At 44.8% G+C, this 17,023-nt stretch overlaps 1 protein-coding gene across 2 annotated transcripts in view; it reads left to right on the plus strand.

Annotated features, from left to right (window-relative positions):
- The window catches only part of SPOCK1 (SPARC/osteonectin, cwcv and kazal like domains proteoglycan 1), a 504,733-nt gene that overhangs the window by 365,214 nt on the left and 122,496 nt on the right, over positions 1-17,023 (plus strand). For both annotated transcript variants that reach the window (XM_012808762.1, XM_003782166.2), the window contains one exon: positions 2,855-2,981. In XM_012808762.1, the coding sequence (XP_012664216.1) occupies positions 2,855-2,981 (127 nt within the window). The remainder of the gene's footprint in view (positions 1-2,854; positions 2,982-17,023) is intronic.

Genomic DNA, 17,023 nt, shown 5'->3' on the forward strand with positions numbered 1-17,023 from the left:
AGAAATATTATTTATGAAACTGAACCTTGGTGATGAAGGCACAGATGCCAAAATAGGGTAAATGGCCCTAGGGTGGTGCAGGGGTCTCCTGCCTGGATAACTTCCATTCAACAAACATATGGCGTAAATTTCCCACATTTCTCCTTGACACTGGGCAAGACACTTCCTCTCTGTGTCTCTGATTCCTCATTTATAAAATAAAGTTGTTGGATGAGGGTAGTTTTAGGATGTTTTCTGGTTTTGACATTCTGTGGTTTGGTGCAGTGGTCAGTGCATAGGGCCCCTCACCCCTCAGCCAAGAGGGATACAGTGAACACCCAGATGCCCCAGGTCCTCGAGGAGACAGGCCCTGGCGGCCTTCACCTCCTTGCCTCCCCTAGATGAACGTACTACTCACTTTAATGGTGAAGTTCAGGTCCAGAGACAGAGACGACCCGTCAGTAACTGGTGATTGATAGCTGCTTCCGTCTTTCTTTCACAGGCTGTGGCTCAGTGTTTACCTCTCCCTCGCCTGCCCTTGGCTAAGGTCTGTTAGGCCTTTTTCCTCTGGGGCATCCTTGTGCGTGGTTATGCCTGCTCCAGTGGAGCTGCCTGCTCTTTGGACTTTATAGCCGCTTTCTAGGAGCTTATAACAAGAATTGCTATAGCCGTGGGCACACACACTGGAGACTGACCCAGGAGAGGGGCTGCCGGATGCCTTTGCAGATTCATTATCAGTTTCAGACAATCTGCTGTATGAATAATGATGAATGTGTGGTGTCCTGCTGAAGGAGTCACGTACTCTGCCATTAGCCCCGTGCTGGCAGACTGTTCATCCCCTGCGTGCAGTCCCACCCACCCGCCCGTTGCCAGCAGTTCAGACAAAGCCCTGGAAGAATAAAGTATGTTTGGTGAAGGATAACAGGAGGACTGCCCATGTTATTTAGAAATGCAAATAATAGGTTTTTAAAAAAATTCCAGACATAGGGCAAGGCCAGGGTGAGTTGCTGCTATAGAAGCAGCAAAGGGTCGGGAAAAAGGCCCCCAGTAACACACATGGGGGTGCTCTCAAGAGGTTTTCAGGCTAGTAATCTAGGTGGGACTGAGATAGACTGAAAAGAGAGATGCATCCCTGACACTCTGCAGCTGTGTGAGTACACACACTGCCCCAGGTCTAACCACCAGTCAGCTCCTCGAAGTTAGGCAACACTTGTGCCCTCTTTGAGCTTCAGTTTCCCCCATTAGTAAAGCAAGCAAGTTGAACTCAAAAGTGATCTCAAAGGGCCCTCGTAGGACTATCCTCTCTGGGCTCTTGGTCAGACAGGCTTAGCCCTATAGCCTGTCTACTCCAGCAGTCCAAGGGCCCCAAGCTCTGTGCTGTGGGTAGGTGCTGGTCCTCCTTGATGTCACCCTCTGAGGTAGTTCTCCAAACAGACCATCTTCCTCTTACTGTCTCCCCTAAATTGCTAGAGGACGTTTGAGGTAGAATAAGACTCAAATTGGTAGTGCTTTTTGCTTTAGTCATTTTTCCTTTTTGCTCATTTTTCTTCATTTGCAAGAAGGTAGGTTGCCCCAGATATTAAATCTGAGTTCCTAGGGAACTAGAGATTCATTCCTTTTTCTGGCTCCATGAATTCTTTGGAGGAATTAAATGCCATTCCAAACCAAGGGGCTGAGTATAAAGTCACAATTCTATGCAATGGTAATTTCATTCTCTCTTCCCCCATTTATTGGGGCAAATAATAATAATGGATACCATTTTATTATTTTATTATTCCTATTTTATTATTTCCTATTTGCAGGCACTCTGCTGAGTACTTTAGATACAGCAGCACGTTCAATCTCCATAATATCCACTTGAAGTAGATTCTATTTTCTCCCATTTTGCATATGAGGAAACTGATATTTACAGGCTTAAACATCTTACCAAGGTTATGCCGTGTGTAACTGGCAGAACTGAAATTTGAGCATGTGTTTTCTGACTTGAGAGCCCAAATGGTAACATCATGCAGGACTGCCAGTGCCAGTCATTTCAAGGGCACAGTAATTGCATGATTGATGGGCAGTCCAGAGACACTCCCAGGGACAGGGCTGTGGGAGTCACTGAAAGTGGTTTGCTGGGAGAGCAGCTTCGGCTAAGAGAGAAAGGGTGGCAGTAACTGCAGGCCTTTATTTTCGCGGTTTATGATATAGTGATGGGGTTCCTTTCGTGGACATAAGCCATCCTAATAGCGCCATTTATCATGATGACAAAGGTTAGAATGAGGGGAAACGCGAGCTGGAATGAAAGAGTAGAATTCTGATTATTTTAACAGTTGAAAGTGACATCACCCCAGAGCCTCTATCAAATGGCGAATTGGAAACTGGACTGAAATTGCTTTAGAATTTATCCAGAGGTAGTTTTCTACAGCTATGATAAAGTCTTTCAGCTGTGTATGGAGATGCATTTTGTGTAAAGTGTTTGCTGAGCTGCCTGTGTGTCGTCCATGCAAACATGCCCATGAGCCCCAAAGGGTCTAAGGCCTGGGGTACTCTGCTGGGATACACCACACCTGGCACTGGGGCTGTTTGTACCATGCTCCTTCATTGTTTTTAGCTTTATGTAAATGTCTTTCCATGTCAGTAAATAGTGTTTTGAATGGCCATGTTGTTTCCCTTTGACCAAGTGGGGTGCTGAACCTGGGCTGTTGAAATAAATTCTCCTGCCTTTTATCATGAGTTGGAGCAGTGGGCGCATCTGTGAAAGGCCTTGGGGATCCCCTGCCTGTTTGACTCACCTTTTATTTATTTGGCCTTTTATTCTGGGAACTTAGAGGAAAGATCCATAGTGTCCAAAGAGCTTCAATTAACTTATGCCATTTTTTCTCATCTTCAGGCAAAAGAAGGGGAACGTGGCCCATAAACACTGGGTTGGACCTTCGAATTTGGTCAAGTGCAAGCCCTGTCCTGTGGCACTGTCGCCCATGGTCTGCGGCTCTGATGGCCACACATACACGTCCAAGGTAAAACTTCTTTGTTGTCTTTTTGGTCATCAAAAACTCTCCGTGTCAGCTTGTCCTGATATGTCTCTGTGCCCAAACTGGGGTTTGTGAGACTTGCTGGGTTTCAGGCCATGCCCTCAAGAAGCTGCTGAATGAACCAATGCAGAGGTGTTCTCTGGCCAAAGACACAAGCCAGATAAGAATGTTTCATTCTGCAGAACTGGGCTGGTTGAGGTGTAGGGGAAAAGGTGGACCTGGAGGGCCCTGGGTACTGAAATTTCCTGGAGAAGGTGAAGTGGCAAGCTGTTCAGAAGACACTAGTCATGGCCAGGCACGGTGGCTCACTTCTGTAATCCTCGCACTCTGGGAGGCTGAGGTGGGAGGATTGTCTGAACTCAGGGGTTGGAGACCAGCTTGAACAAGGGTAAGATACTGACTCTACTAAAAATAGAAAAACTAGCTAGATGTGGTAGCTCACACCTGTAGTCTCAGCTACTCAGGGAGACTGAGGCGAGAGGATTATGTGAGCCCAGGAATTTGAGGTTGCTGTGAGCTAGGACACCACAGTACTCTACCCAGGGTGAGAGAGTGAGACCTGTCTCAAAAAACAAACAAACAAAAAAGATTCAAGTCACATAGCTTGGCTGATGGGGAACAAACTAGTCAGGGAGGCTGAGAGGCTGCTTTGTGCTCAGCTCAGTTAAAGGAAGGAGCATGGTATCAACAGACGTTCGATCTGTGTATGCTATCTGGGTAGAAATGCATCCAGTCCTGTGTGGGCCACACGTAAGACGCTGTTTCTGGGAGATGGTTTCAGGGGCTCACAATCTAATGGGGGCAGGGACAAGGGTGGAGACAGGTCCTTTTAATTCAAACCAATGGAAAGAACATGGTTTGATAAAGGGCTAGGGTCACAGTGGTCTGTTTATTAGTGCAGGGATGAGGAAAAGCTTCACATGGGGGGGCAGGGAGTGGTGAAGAAAGGAGGTAACAGTCCATTCTTGGGATTTCACTGTCCTTGGGATAAGGTTGTCCATTTGTGTTTGAGAATAGGGAATGGGTACATTTCACCAGAAAAAATGAATTGAAGAAAGGGAAACTACGGAGGCCACCGGAATTTGCTTATTCATTCTTTTATCTGACAGCTATAAACCAAGCTCCCCCTTAGGGTCTGACGCTGTGCTAGCCATGGAGGAGCTGGGGTGTGGGCATGTGTTTTAGGGGTTTTCTGTAGCCTCCAGCCAGAGCGGCTCCCTGCTCCTCTGTCGTCCTGTTTCTCTGTGTAAGGCTTCACTTGCAGAGTGAATCTATGGCTCCGGAGAGCTGCTGGAGAGGATGCCCCGGGACTGCCTGCCACATGGTTCTCAAGCTTTCTGCTAGGCCCTTTCTTTGTCGTTCCCCACTGCATAGACTGCTGGTGGCTTCTGTTCTCTGTCATAATGTCACCACCCTGATCCTCACACCACAGAGAAGCCACCAGCCCAGGAGCGCCCTCGCTGCCTGTTGTCCTCAGAGCCTTATTTGGGTTACTGTGGCGGTGGCCACATTTCCCTACTGATCATGTCATATACTTTTATTCCCTGGAAGAGTTTTAATGTCCTAGATATTCACATTTTTCTAACAAAGGTGAATATATCTTACAAAATAGGAAGCTGGAAGGCATGTGTGGCTTGAATCAGACCCATAGAGTCTGCTTTAGGAATTCAGTAGCATAGTTGTTGCTTGATTGGTTTCTTAGCTTATTTAACAAGTAAAGTATCATTTGAGCCCTTTCTGTGTGCCAGGCATGGTGCTAGGTGCTGAAGAAACTTATAGTGGGTATTTAGAAGCTGGCTCTTCTTCATTGCCGGAGTCAGTAATCTTTACCTTTCCAACTCCAGGCCTGCCCTGTGAGTCCCCTGCTCCAGGGCACAGCTGGTACATCTTGGCTAAGTAGCCGCAGCCCTCCTCAGCTCAACTCAACCCACACTCCCCTCTTTCCCTTCCTCTCCTTGGCCCCTGATAGAGTCAAAGTTTGAGATAGGTTGTAGTAGTAGAGCTCATCTCTGGCCCCCTACACATATATGGAATAGTGGATTTAAAGGGAAAACTGAGGCATCATTTTCATCATTCCTGAAGGCAGGAGAGGGCATTGTGTACTCACTTCTGGCCCAGGTCCTAGGTATGTAAACAGTCACCTGGGAATCCTTTTGAAACGAAGGTTGTGGGATGGGGCCTGAGATTCTACATTTCTAAAAGTTGCCAGGTGATGGCCATGCTGCCAGGTCACAGACACCAGTGAGTAGTGAGGATGTCAGGTTTCACAGGTGCCTCCTGATAGGCACCCCCTGCCTCTGGACACCCCCTTCTCTACTCCTAAAAGTTCATTTCCACAAAAGACAAGAGGGGGCCATTCTGTAACAAAGTCTGGTTGTGTATTGGCCAGCTTTCCTCACTGCCAAAGCTATGCTCAGACTCCATCCTTTCTCACAGAGCCCTCTGGGGTCCGTCCCTCCCGACCTCACAGCCCATTATCATAGAAAGGGCCTTCCATTGTTTGTTCAGCAGGTGTCTGTTCCATACTTACAGCTGTTCTGGGCACTGTGCACAATATGGGGGTGGCAGCCATGGTGGGCAAGGCAGCTACCACTCCTGCTCACTTGGGGATTGCCATCTGGTAGGAGAAACAGAAATATATGTGAAACCAAGCAAATAAATATGTAATTTCAGAGTTTAGTAAGTGCTGTGAAGCATGGTACTGAGAGAGACAGCTGCATGCGGGCGCTGAGGGAGGGGCACTCTGGGGAGGTGAGAAGGTCCATGGGCAGTGAGGGGTGTGATATGTTTGAAGAACTCAGAGGAGACCCCTATGGCTCCCAGTGTGGGGGGAGAGGCATCTGAGGTGAGGGGGAGCATGGTTCAGTGTCTGAGAGGGGACACTCAGCCAAACTGGAAGGTAAGAAGGGGGTTCAGCAGCTTCAGGCTTGGGAGACACTTGGTGCAGCAACTGCCTCAAGAGCATGAGCCAGAGACAGTGCCTTTCACCACCTTCACAGACATGGCGCACAGTGTGTACTGGGGGCCACTCCGGAAGTGGCACTCATGACAGGAGCCAACAGGGATGCCAGCTGCCAGGAATGGGGAGAGTCCAGTCCTGGATTTGATTGGGGGCAGAGATCACTTTGTTGAGATAAACAAGCCTTCTCCAGCCTGCGCCCCAAGTTGCTCAGCCTAACACCAAGCCTGGGGCTCCGGCCGAGAATGAGAAGCTCTTTGCAATGCTTCTCTCTTTGTGAAGATCCTGTTTGTGCTGTTCAAAATTATTTCCTCAAGCTCTGGAGTAAACCGTCTGATCCTTGAGCCTGAGATCAGAGACAGGCCATAAGACATCAGTGGGTGATCAGTGAGGGACTGTTCAGGCGAGTGGCATATTGCACATCAAACTCCAGCAAAAACCTACCCACTCACTTCTGTCAGAAGGAGCTTAAATGCTGGCTCTTCCTGACCCCTGAGGGGCAAGGAGCAGCAGGAACCTGTCAGAGACAGCCTGAGATGCTGTCAGTGGTCCAGGGAGTGTCTCTGGAAGTGTTTGTTGGTCGAGGCCGCCCGGCAGTCTGGGCAGGAGAGTTAGCTTTCTGTGTTTGGGAAGGTTTCCTGCTCACAGGCACTGGTAAAGAGCTGGTGTAAGAGGCAGGATTAGGGTTCCGAAGACCCTGTGCAGTGACTCCTGGTTCTTTGCAAGAGGAGCAACCTCTACCTGCTGGGTAGAGCCCTCAAAGCCTTCTTCAGAGCTTCCTGCTTGTCCTTTAGTGTCTTTGAACTCAGCCAATGGAGTCCTCGGTTTCCTAGGCCTGCTCAAATCTTTTCCTGGAGCAGAAGAAGAAACCTAACGCCTTCTTATCAGAAATTGTAGTGTTCTTCTCCTATACTCCACGTGTGGTGTCCTGAGGCCCAAAGAGATAAGACCAGTGGCAGTTTGACAGCAGTGTTCTCCTGCCTGGGTGTCTGGGGTCTACTCACCGCTGTCTGAAGTTAGGGAGGGGCTGTTGGGAGAAGCAGCGTTGCCATGGAAACAGCGTGTATATTGGTTTTTGCAATTCATGTGCTGGTCTTCTGTCTTCTGTGAACTTCTAGAAGAACATTTGTGTTCTTTCCTGACATAATAGGTCAATTTTGTTTCACAGTCATCAGCTGTATGTTGATTGCTTAAGACCTCTGAAACAGAGGACAATTCTAAGCCTCTGTGGCATTTGATGAGGCTTCCTTTCAAGGAGGAGATTTCTGCCTGGTTGGGTTTACTCCTGGACTGTTTTAGTTATTGCCCCTAACTACATGGCCACTTGTTTATTGAGGTTCAAAAAGATGTTTTGGTCTCACAAAAAAGTTGGTGGAGACTACCAGTAGATGTCAATTGATAAGGGTGAACGAGTTAACCATGATGGACAAAGGACTCCCCATCCTTTGGAGTTGTGGCCTTTTTTTAGGAAATAAGGACAGGTGAGACCATGATGCGTGGGTAATTGGAGGTGACTTGATGTCAATAAGTCAAACTCATACAAATTAGTTTTGGCAAAAGTATGTTACAGCCCCAGCCCTATCATTCCCACCCCATAATAAATAGTCACAGTTCACCAGGTGAATTGCTTGACCCTCCAAGAGGGGGTCGAAGGCTGTGAGAGCATCATTGGGGAAGCAGGAGGAAGGAACCTGAGCATCAGCCTTTCCTTGATGGTGAGTGTCTGTCCTGGTGTCGCAGCAGCAAGCTCTCCTACTTCTGAGTCCCCAACAGTCAGAGGCTCCTAGAACTGGGGGATACAGTTAGGAGCTTCTGTCTACAGAAGGCCTCTTTCTGACACAAGGGATACCACTTAGAGCTGTGTAACTCCTGGTGGATCAAAGATAAAACACATAAGTCTTGAGATGAGGGGATGAAAGACTACACTTGGCAATCAATGTTATTCAAACTCTGTAAAGCATAACTTGTAAAGATAGGGAAAAGAAAGGTACTATAGGGAATTGACAAAGTGAAGGTCAAGGCTGCAGCTGGTTTGAGAGTGTTTAGAGACCCTGACTCTTGACCTGGCTTCCAGGTGGTAAGCGTCACCCTACTCACTTCTTTAACTTGATATCATATTTTGCTGGCCATGAAAACTGAAGTCATTCAGAAATTCAGTAAATATATATTGAGTTCTTTCTTTGTGCCATGCATTGTGCTAAATACTAAGGACATAGCAAAGGAAAAAGTAGACAAAGCCCCAGTTTTCATGATATTTAAAAGCATAGAAGGAATTTGAAAAGCAATCTGCTTTCATAAGAATAGATGTTTATATGAGTGACATTGGGGTGCTATAGGAGCACAGAGCAAGGCCACCTCACTCAGCTGGGAGGTGTAAGATAGGGATGGTTCAATGAGAGATTTTTTTTAGTTTTTAAGGAGACAAAGTGTCATTCTGTCACCCATGCTAGAGACCAGTGGTGTCATCATCCTTACTACCACTTCAAACTCCTAGGCTCAAATGATCTTCCTTCCTCAGTCTTCTGGGTAGGTGGGACTACAGGTGCCTGCCACTACACCTGGCTAATTTTTTAATTTTTAGTGGAGACAGGGTCTCAGACTCCTCACCTTAAGCAATCCACCTGCCTCCCAAAGTGCTGAGATTACAGGCATGAGCCACGGCACTTGGCCCCCCAGTGGAGACTTAAGGCTGGAAAGAGTCAACCCGAGTAAGAAGTGGGGGGGGAGGGGAGGATCTCATTGAATCAGAGAGAGAAAGATATTAAAGAGATGAGAGAAAGCACCTTGAAGGAACTGGTGACAGTGGCTGGGTCACGAGGGGTGGAGATGGGGTTCACTTGCTATAGAAATGACACTGGAGAAGTAATCATGGACACATTATGCAGAGCCTTGAAGATCCCAAGAAGAGGGGAGGACTTTATCTAAACAGCATTGAGATATATCAAAGCCTTATGATTTTGAGTTTGCTGACACTGGCTCCAGGGTGGGAACGGGTAGGGCAGGACTGGAGACAAGCGACTCTGAGGGTATGGCATGATGAAAGCCTGGATTAGCATAGTGGCTGCACAGATGGATAGAAAACAACTTGAAGAGGTTTTAAGAACTATAGCTGGTCTCGGCAACTATTTGAATTTCAAATGGACAAAATCACGTCAGCTGTGAGCCCAGCAGAAAGACTTCTTCACCATCATCACCTTGACTGGCCTTGCAAGTGCCTCCTGTCAGCAGCTTTGTGGGTCCACCCTGGACCATCTGGGAACCCACCACCTCTGAAACCCTTTCCTTTCTCTTTAGTATAGAAAGAGTAATGCTCACTGCGGGCCTTCCAGCTTTTGATTCTGTCTATCAGAAGCAAAGCGCTGATGCCGCTGACCTGGCCAGCTGGGCTGCATTCAGCTGGGCAGTCTCCTGCTGGAGAGCAGAACTGTTTTGGAGAATAGGAGCAGATCTGGGGTGGCACTGAGGTCCTGGAAACTCAGACCTGCTGCTCCCCATGCTGGCCCTGATGGGGTCTCATTCCCAGGCCCCCTTCCACAGGACGTCATGGACTTCTCTCATCAAGACTCATGGATGTCAGGGCCGTGGCTGCTCATTTCCCAGCCACAGTCTGGTGAGGGTCTCGCCTGTGATGGGGACTCTCCAAGTGCCACTGGGAGTCCTGAGAGCCAGCCCTGCGTTCTGGCATCAGCCTGGCTGCTGGTAATTGGCAATCACGCAGGAAAACCCCCGTCTGCATTCTCTCCCCTCCTCCCCAACATTTTCTTCCTTAATTGCTGTTAAACAATTAGCAAATGGCTCATTTATGTCTAGACACAGAAGAGAGATGCAGAGTTAAGAACTGCTGTGGAGGAAAATGTTTCCCTTCTCTTCCGAGTGTATACACGTGAGGGAGGGTGGGGAGAGGGAGTGCTTTACGGGGTTGGCATTTCTCTCAGCATATTGTCGCTGCAGATTATAGTATTTTTTCAGAAGCATCTTAATAGTTTCCAACAATTGCTACCAAGTAAAGGTCATGTTTGAAGTTCTTGGCAAGCGGAGTGTCTGTTGGCCGACATTTCCCAAGAACAGGCTATTCTGAGGGTGAGAGCAAACCGAAGTCATGGATTTGTGAGACTTCTCAAGGTAATTTTAAGCTCAGCATTGACTTCTCAATCTCCCACAGACGTTTATGACCCTACAACCATGCCAGGAATAGGAGTATTTTTATGCTTGGCTGCCTTTCTTTGCTTTTAAGCAGAATTGAAGCTTGTCAGGATTTTTAGGGACATTTTTGGGTGGGCCTGCGCACACCACACCTGTGGGTTGACGATTGTCTTTCTTTGCAAATGGCTCATTGGCGAAAGCCTTGCTTCTGACTAAGCAGAAAACAAACTTCTTGAAAACTGAAGGTGGAAGGCTTGCACCTTGCACGCTCGTGCATCAGCGGCTGGAGCACAGTGGCAGTAACAGGGGCGCTGAGAGTAAGAGCAGCCGCAGCAGAGATTAGACAAGCCCCTGCACGCTCCTCTGTGCAGCACCATGGGGCAGGAAGCCATGATCTCACGCGTGCCCTGGAGTGGCAGCAGGAGGAGAGAGTCCTCTGCAGGTGCACCACGTGCACACCAATCATCTGATAAGGATTCAGGCCGACGATGTCATTATCCTGATTTTCTGTTGCTTAGAAAAAGCCAGCAATAGAGGATTCATGACTTTGGAGAAATACTCAGTGGCCTCTGACCTCCTCTAAGCAATTAGGCTTTAATGTATTCAACAGTCTGAGGTTTAGCGACAAATACTTGATGGCAGATGTCTCACTTTTGCCTTTTATCCTCAGGCCTTGTTCATTTACAACTCCTTTCCTTAATCTGGGGGAACCCGATATTGTTTGATAATAAGAGCTTGTTTACATAGTATGAAAATCCTCAACTATTAGCTTAATAGAGTTCTTGCTCTCGTTTTGTTATAATCATCCCCTTATCTCCTTCAATGCATTTTTAGAAGGCGCAAGTATGAATAATATTCAAAATATTAATTGTGTATTACTTAGGATATGTTCTGGGTATTACAACAAAAACCCAAGCGAAACAGGCTTCAGTGGGATAAAAATCTTAGTTCCCTCCATATAAACATTTACCAAGGTAAGCAGCCTGGGGGTGATGTGCTGCCGCCAGACTGTCCAGGACTAGGCTCCTTTTAGCTGGTTGTCACTCCCAAGAACTGGAATTGTTGGACTTCTGTCTTTGGGTGCAGACAGCTGCTGCACTCAGCTGGAAGGCAGAAGAAAAAGAAAGGCACAATCTAGAACTCAGCAGTGTCATTTCTGCTCACATCCTATTGGCAGAACTTAGTCACGAAGCCACCACTCCGTGCAGCAGGGGAGGGTGAGGAATTCATTGACAAATTTCATTCTAGGCAGCTATGTATCAGTCAAAATGTGAAAGGCGTATTATTTAAGGAAGGACGTACTGGAGTTTGGGGTAATCTAGTAGTAGCTACCACAGTATTTAAAGAATAATAATAACAACAATAGCAGCAACAACAGTACGTAACTATTGAGCCTGTCAGTACTATGACATTGTGCTAAATGCTGGAGTCTTATTTATTTTCCTTTATTATGTCATCTAATTCTTACAAACCTATTAGGTAGGTACTGTTATTAGTCTTAAAGGTGAGAAAATTGAAGCAATAAAACTTTCTGAAATTAATGCAGCTAGTAAGTAGCAGGCTAGATATTTGAACCCTGGTTTGTCTGATTCTCGAGTCATGGTTTTTACTTCCGTCAGTGAAAAGCCATCTGAAAAGTAATGTAAATGCCCCGCGTATCATCAGGATGCTTTTGGTTTAATGACCCAAACATAAACCAATAAAGATTTACTGGCATACTAGGCTAGAAAGTATACTGGGATAGCCAGGTCTTAGAGAAAGAAGGGAAAATTCAGTGTTGCCAATACTCCATTTCTTCCTATTTTTAATTTTTGTCTGTCACTGCTTGGCGTCATTCTGCAAAGAGGCTTTCTCCTGTCGGCAGAGAATATGGAATTCAATAGCCCCAGATTCACTCGTGTCCAGCCTAGAAACTCCTAAGAAATTTACCAGTATTTCAATTATAGCAGTGTTTTCAACCTTTTTTTAACTCATAACACACTTGAACCTATATTAAACTTCTGCAGCACACTTGAATTGTGTTGATCAAAAATATAATAATAAAAAAGAGTATACTTACTGTCTTTTGAAATCTTTCAAAAATTAATTAATGATCTCTAAAACTTCACAGCACACCTAAGATAGTCTCACGGCACGACGGTTGAAAATCACTGAATTACAGAGAAGACTTTTGATTGTCTCTATTTGAAGAATGTGTCCATCCCTTAATTACTATGTCCAGGTTGATGTGGTTCTATGATTGGCCTACTCTGGTCTTGTGAACCTCTTCATCCCACCTTTCACTATGAACAAGAATAAGACTTATTTATTTTTTTTTTTTAAGCAGAAAAGAAAGGAGGGAAGTTTAAACTGGGTTAAGTAAAACTTAAAAAGTAGTGTGCCACTCAGACACCTAAAACATCCAGTAGCTTCATGCAACGCTTCAGCTAAATGACACTAGTTTGAGCTGATAGGAATACACTGAGGCTGACTGTGTTTCCAGGAATGACAGGCAGAGAGGGGTATGCAAGACAAGTTTTCCTACCAGCCATGTTGTCTAGTTAAAGAGAAAGTTCATCTAAAATACTGTGGATCCATGTCATTTTAATTCACGAGTCTTTTAAACCATTTGGCTTACTGCTTTAATACTTTCTCCTGATTATGGGGCACATCTGTCCTCAGTTCTCTTCAGCATTTAGTTCTTCTTAGAACATGCCAAGATAACACCATCTTTTTGGCTCCCAAGGATAAACTATCAGGCAAAATGGTTATTGTGACGTTTTCAGAAAGCACAGATGTTCCAACACCATCCATGGTGCAAATGCAGCCCCAGAATTTACACAGACTACTTCAGCATGCAGATTAGTCATGAGGTTAGCGCAGAAGGAAGCAATTCAACTAATTATTTTCCCACTTATTTCTATGTTCTATATGCAAACATGCATTTAACCGAGATTTGAAGAAAAGGTTTTCATTTCTTCTTCTTAAATGCCCTGAGTAGAATGCCATGTAATTAGTGCTTTTGTTAAAAATGCATCAGGAAGAATAACCTTCTTGTTGTCAGTTCTATTGAATGTGCAATTAAGTCATTTGATAAAGCAATTACCTGAACATGATGATGCTTGGCCTTCGTTCTTCAGGAGATGAAATTAAGGATTAGGTAAAATTGCAAAGCATAGGAGATCTCTGCCTACCAATCCTTTAGAAGACAGAAAGGTCCCTGGCCAGGATGAAGTCATACAGTGCTGTATATCTAATTAAATCACTACAAGCAGCTTTAATTAAGCTCATGATCATGTTACTTTTGTTTCTTTTTAAAAGAAACAAGCAAAATATTCCCCTTTGACATTCTGCTCAAATGAGTATGGTTAGAATTCTTTACAACATTTTCCAAGAGTATTTCAGCACCAGGATGTGGGTAGTGCTCAGAGAAGCCAATCTCATTTTCTAAGCCCTGGGTTAAGACCTGTGCATTATAGGAGGGAATTAAGGAACATCAGCTGGGTTAGAACTTACCATAAATTGTTGCCATAATCGCATTTTAAGGCAAACGGCTTTGATGATACCCTCATTTTTTACCACAGCAAGTTTTTTTTTCTTTCCTGAAAAAAATGAAATATTTGGAAGTCTTTACATACCATGTACAGGATGGCCTTTTCCTCCAGATAAGGGTGGCCTTCTTGAGCTGCTAGGTTCTATCCAGTGAGGTTCTCAGACCAGTACAACTCCAGTAGCAGGAGATACCTTGTGTCCAAAAGAGCAATATTCCCAAGTTCTCATCCAAAGGCACTGAGGACTACTTTGAAATCTAGACTCCTAAAGGCAGGCTGTACAGTGGCAGAGAAATGAGAAACTGGGGTGTTCTCTGGGAGGCCAGGAAGGATAGATTGCCTGAGCTCAAGAGTTTGAGACCAGCCTGAGCAAGAGTGAGACCCTGTGCCTAAAAATGAAGTTACTGTGAGCTGTGATGCCATGGCACTCTACCGAGGGTGACAAAGTAAGACTCTGCTTCAAAAAGAAAAGAAAAAGAACCCAGGGTGTTGTAGAACCTGGGGGCCCTGACTAGCTTGGTTAGGTAGACCTCATTAGAAGGAGGTCTTTCTTTGCTCTATCTTCTCCAGTAGAGAGATCAAAAGATAATAGTATGTTTCAGTGAAGGAAGCATGTCCTAATGGTGGCTCTGAGCAATACCTAGTCCATCTTTTATGTTTTATTGTTTCTTGCCAGAAGCTATCTAGACCAGCCAGCTGGACCCTCTTTGTAGCAAACCAATATATGTGGGTGCAACCCAGTTCACTGACACCTCACCTCAGGTAGAGGCTGAGTGGAGAGGAGGCATCACTGTTTTTTTTTTTTTTTTTTTTTTTTTGGCACTTTAATGTCCTGTGATGGGATAGAATGGATTGAGCCTCCCTCACTCACATTTACTCCCACCAAAACAGGAATAATCACGTTCTTGAGATTTCAATCATCAGTACCATCTCCCCAGTGAATGCTTTTGAGCCCTTTGGGCTAAGTTAGACCATTTGTTTCCTCTGCAGTCGGACAGCGCCAGGTATGTGCTTCTGCTGGAGCACTGTGTCCATCACATTGGAAATATTCTGTGTGCACATGTGTATATCCAGTGTATATGATTGATGAGAGTACTGAAAACTCTCCACTACTAAACTTCTAGATATAACATATACAGCCTTTTAGTAGCTGAGCTTGCAAGATGTAAGGGAAATCTCTGGTTGGAGCACTAAAAACCAGACAGTACACTGACCACTGCCCTGGGGTAGGGGAAAGATAAAGGAGCTAATCTAACCAAGAGGGTTTGGGGTAGTAGCTACATGCAGTTGGAGAAAGTGCCCTCGGTTCCAATGAGGTAGGAAGCTGGACCTGAAAGCCCAGTCTTAGTCCAAGACCTTCAGCATGTTCACCCTATGTTAAAGCATGGGCTATACATATATATATATACATACACACGCATGCATATGTGTGCACACACACACATTGCCAAAAATTGTAATACTCAAGTCATGTTCAACTACTGAAATTATAAGAGGTACAAGATACAGTATACAAGGTAACTAATATTAACAGTATATATTGGGTATTACAATTTTAATACAGTTTTTTCCTTTCTTAATAAGTGTATACATTTTTTGGTACCCTCTGTGTGTTTTAAATCTGCCTTTTGGTAAAGCTGGGCAACAAGAACACTTGTCAGCCTCAGCTTGGATTCTGGTTAGAGAGGGAAAAGGCCACCTGTGAAACTTATAACAAAGAACCTCCATTCACTCAGGTAGGGCAAGGTTTCACAAGACATTTAAAGACATTTGTAGGAGATAGACATAAGCCACTCAGAACAATTAGTGGCTGTTCAGCTGTCCCATGGCATGCTATGTGAATTTTTGCCTGCACATGTGGCTCCAATGCACATTCTTGGTATAGTTCAGGGAACCGGAGGCTGATAAATTGACTTGAAGACGTCCTAGGTGGGGAATGGGAGGTTAGAAGCAAATACAGTTCCTCTGTGGAGGGTTGACTCTTCAGCTTAAGTGTCACAGGATTCCCACAAAACTCCATCAGTCATGAGTCAGAATTCTTTAAAGCACAGAAGGAAATGAGCCACCATGAGCAAGAGGCAGCTTAAACATTAAAGAGCAGAATTAGACCCCCAGGAACACACATGATAGATTTTTTCAGGTTCAAAATAGAAAATAAGTTCAAACATGTAAAGTGTTTAAATAAAAAAGGAAATTTTATATTTAAGAAATGAAGATATATTATCAACTACTAAAAACTATCAAATTAATTTTCATACTTGTAGAACTGAAAAATGTGATAATTAAAAATATATCTTAATAAAAAAATGCATGGAAACTGCTTCACCACAAGAAAGAAACCAGGGCTCCAAATCCCTATTCTAAATTTGGCCACTAAAAAAAGGTAATTAAACATGTATTCATTCTTTCTGTCTCAATTATATTTCAAGGGAAAACTAAAGCCCCATTCAATATGAGAAATTCTTTATAAGAAAAGAACAGTTAATAATACATATGGAAGTCATCATAGAATTAGAAACCTGCCATTTTTCAGCCCATGTTACCTGAGTGGAGAGTAGTCCAACATTGATGGGAACATTAGACAAAAGTTGATGATGAACTTTAGGCCTTTGCCATCCAGGCCCACTGACAATCTTAGAATCTCTGTTCAGTGGGCAGCTGGCATCACTTGTCCTTTGATGTCATGCAGCAGGAAGCACACGGCAGTATGTGTGCCTCACTGGTGATACGTGATCCAGTCAAACAAACCTAACTCCCATTACAGGGTGTTCAGGGCAGAGGGTGTGAAAAAGAAGCCACATAGAGTCTAGCAGGCAAAATCAGAATGTGAGATATTTGGGGGCCAGGAAACAGATTCGGTTTCTGCATGAGAAATGGTGGAATGGGAGACACATAGCTCCCAAATGCTGTGTGAAACCTGGTCGAACCCAAATGGAAACAAACCAAAATTTAAAATGAAATACAGACTTTGGGGACATTAAGGAAAAAATAATTATTATTTTGTCGTTAAAAAGTCAGTTAAGAATTTTTATTTGATTATTAAGAGTACTTCAAGATCTCAGCATTGCCTCATACATTGCCCAAACTATACCACCAAGATATGGAATGACACAAATCTTGCTTTCTATTTTCCTAGGACAAAAGAATTAGACATGAAGATAGCATTGTAGTTAAACAAGGACACACATTTTTTTTTTTTTTTTTTTTGAGACAGAGCCTCAAGCTGTCCCCCTGGGTAGAGTGCTGTGGCATCACAGCTTACAGCAACCTCCAACTCCTGGGCTCAAGCGAGCCTCCTGCCTCTGCCTCCCAAGTAGCTGGGACCACAGGCGCCCGCCACAATGCCTGGCTATTTTTTGGTTGCAGCCATTATTGTTGTTTGGCGGGCCTGGGCT

Source organism: Otolemur garnettii, unplaced genomic scaffold (assembly GCF_000181295.1).
Source record: "Otolemur garnettii isolate 467f Iridium unplaced genomic scaffold, OtoGar3 scaffold00003, whole genome shotgun sequence".
Taxonomy (NCBI): domain Eukaryota; kingdom Metazoa; phylum Chordata; class Mammalia; order Primates; family Galagidae; genus Otolemur; species Otolemur garnettii.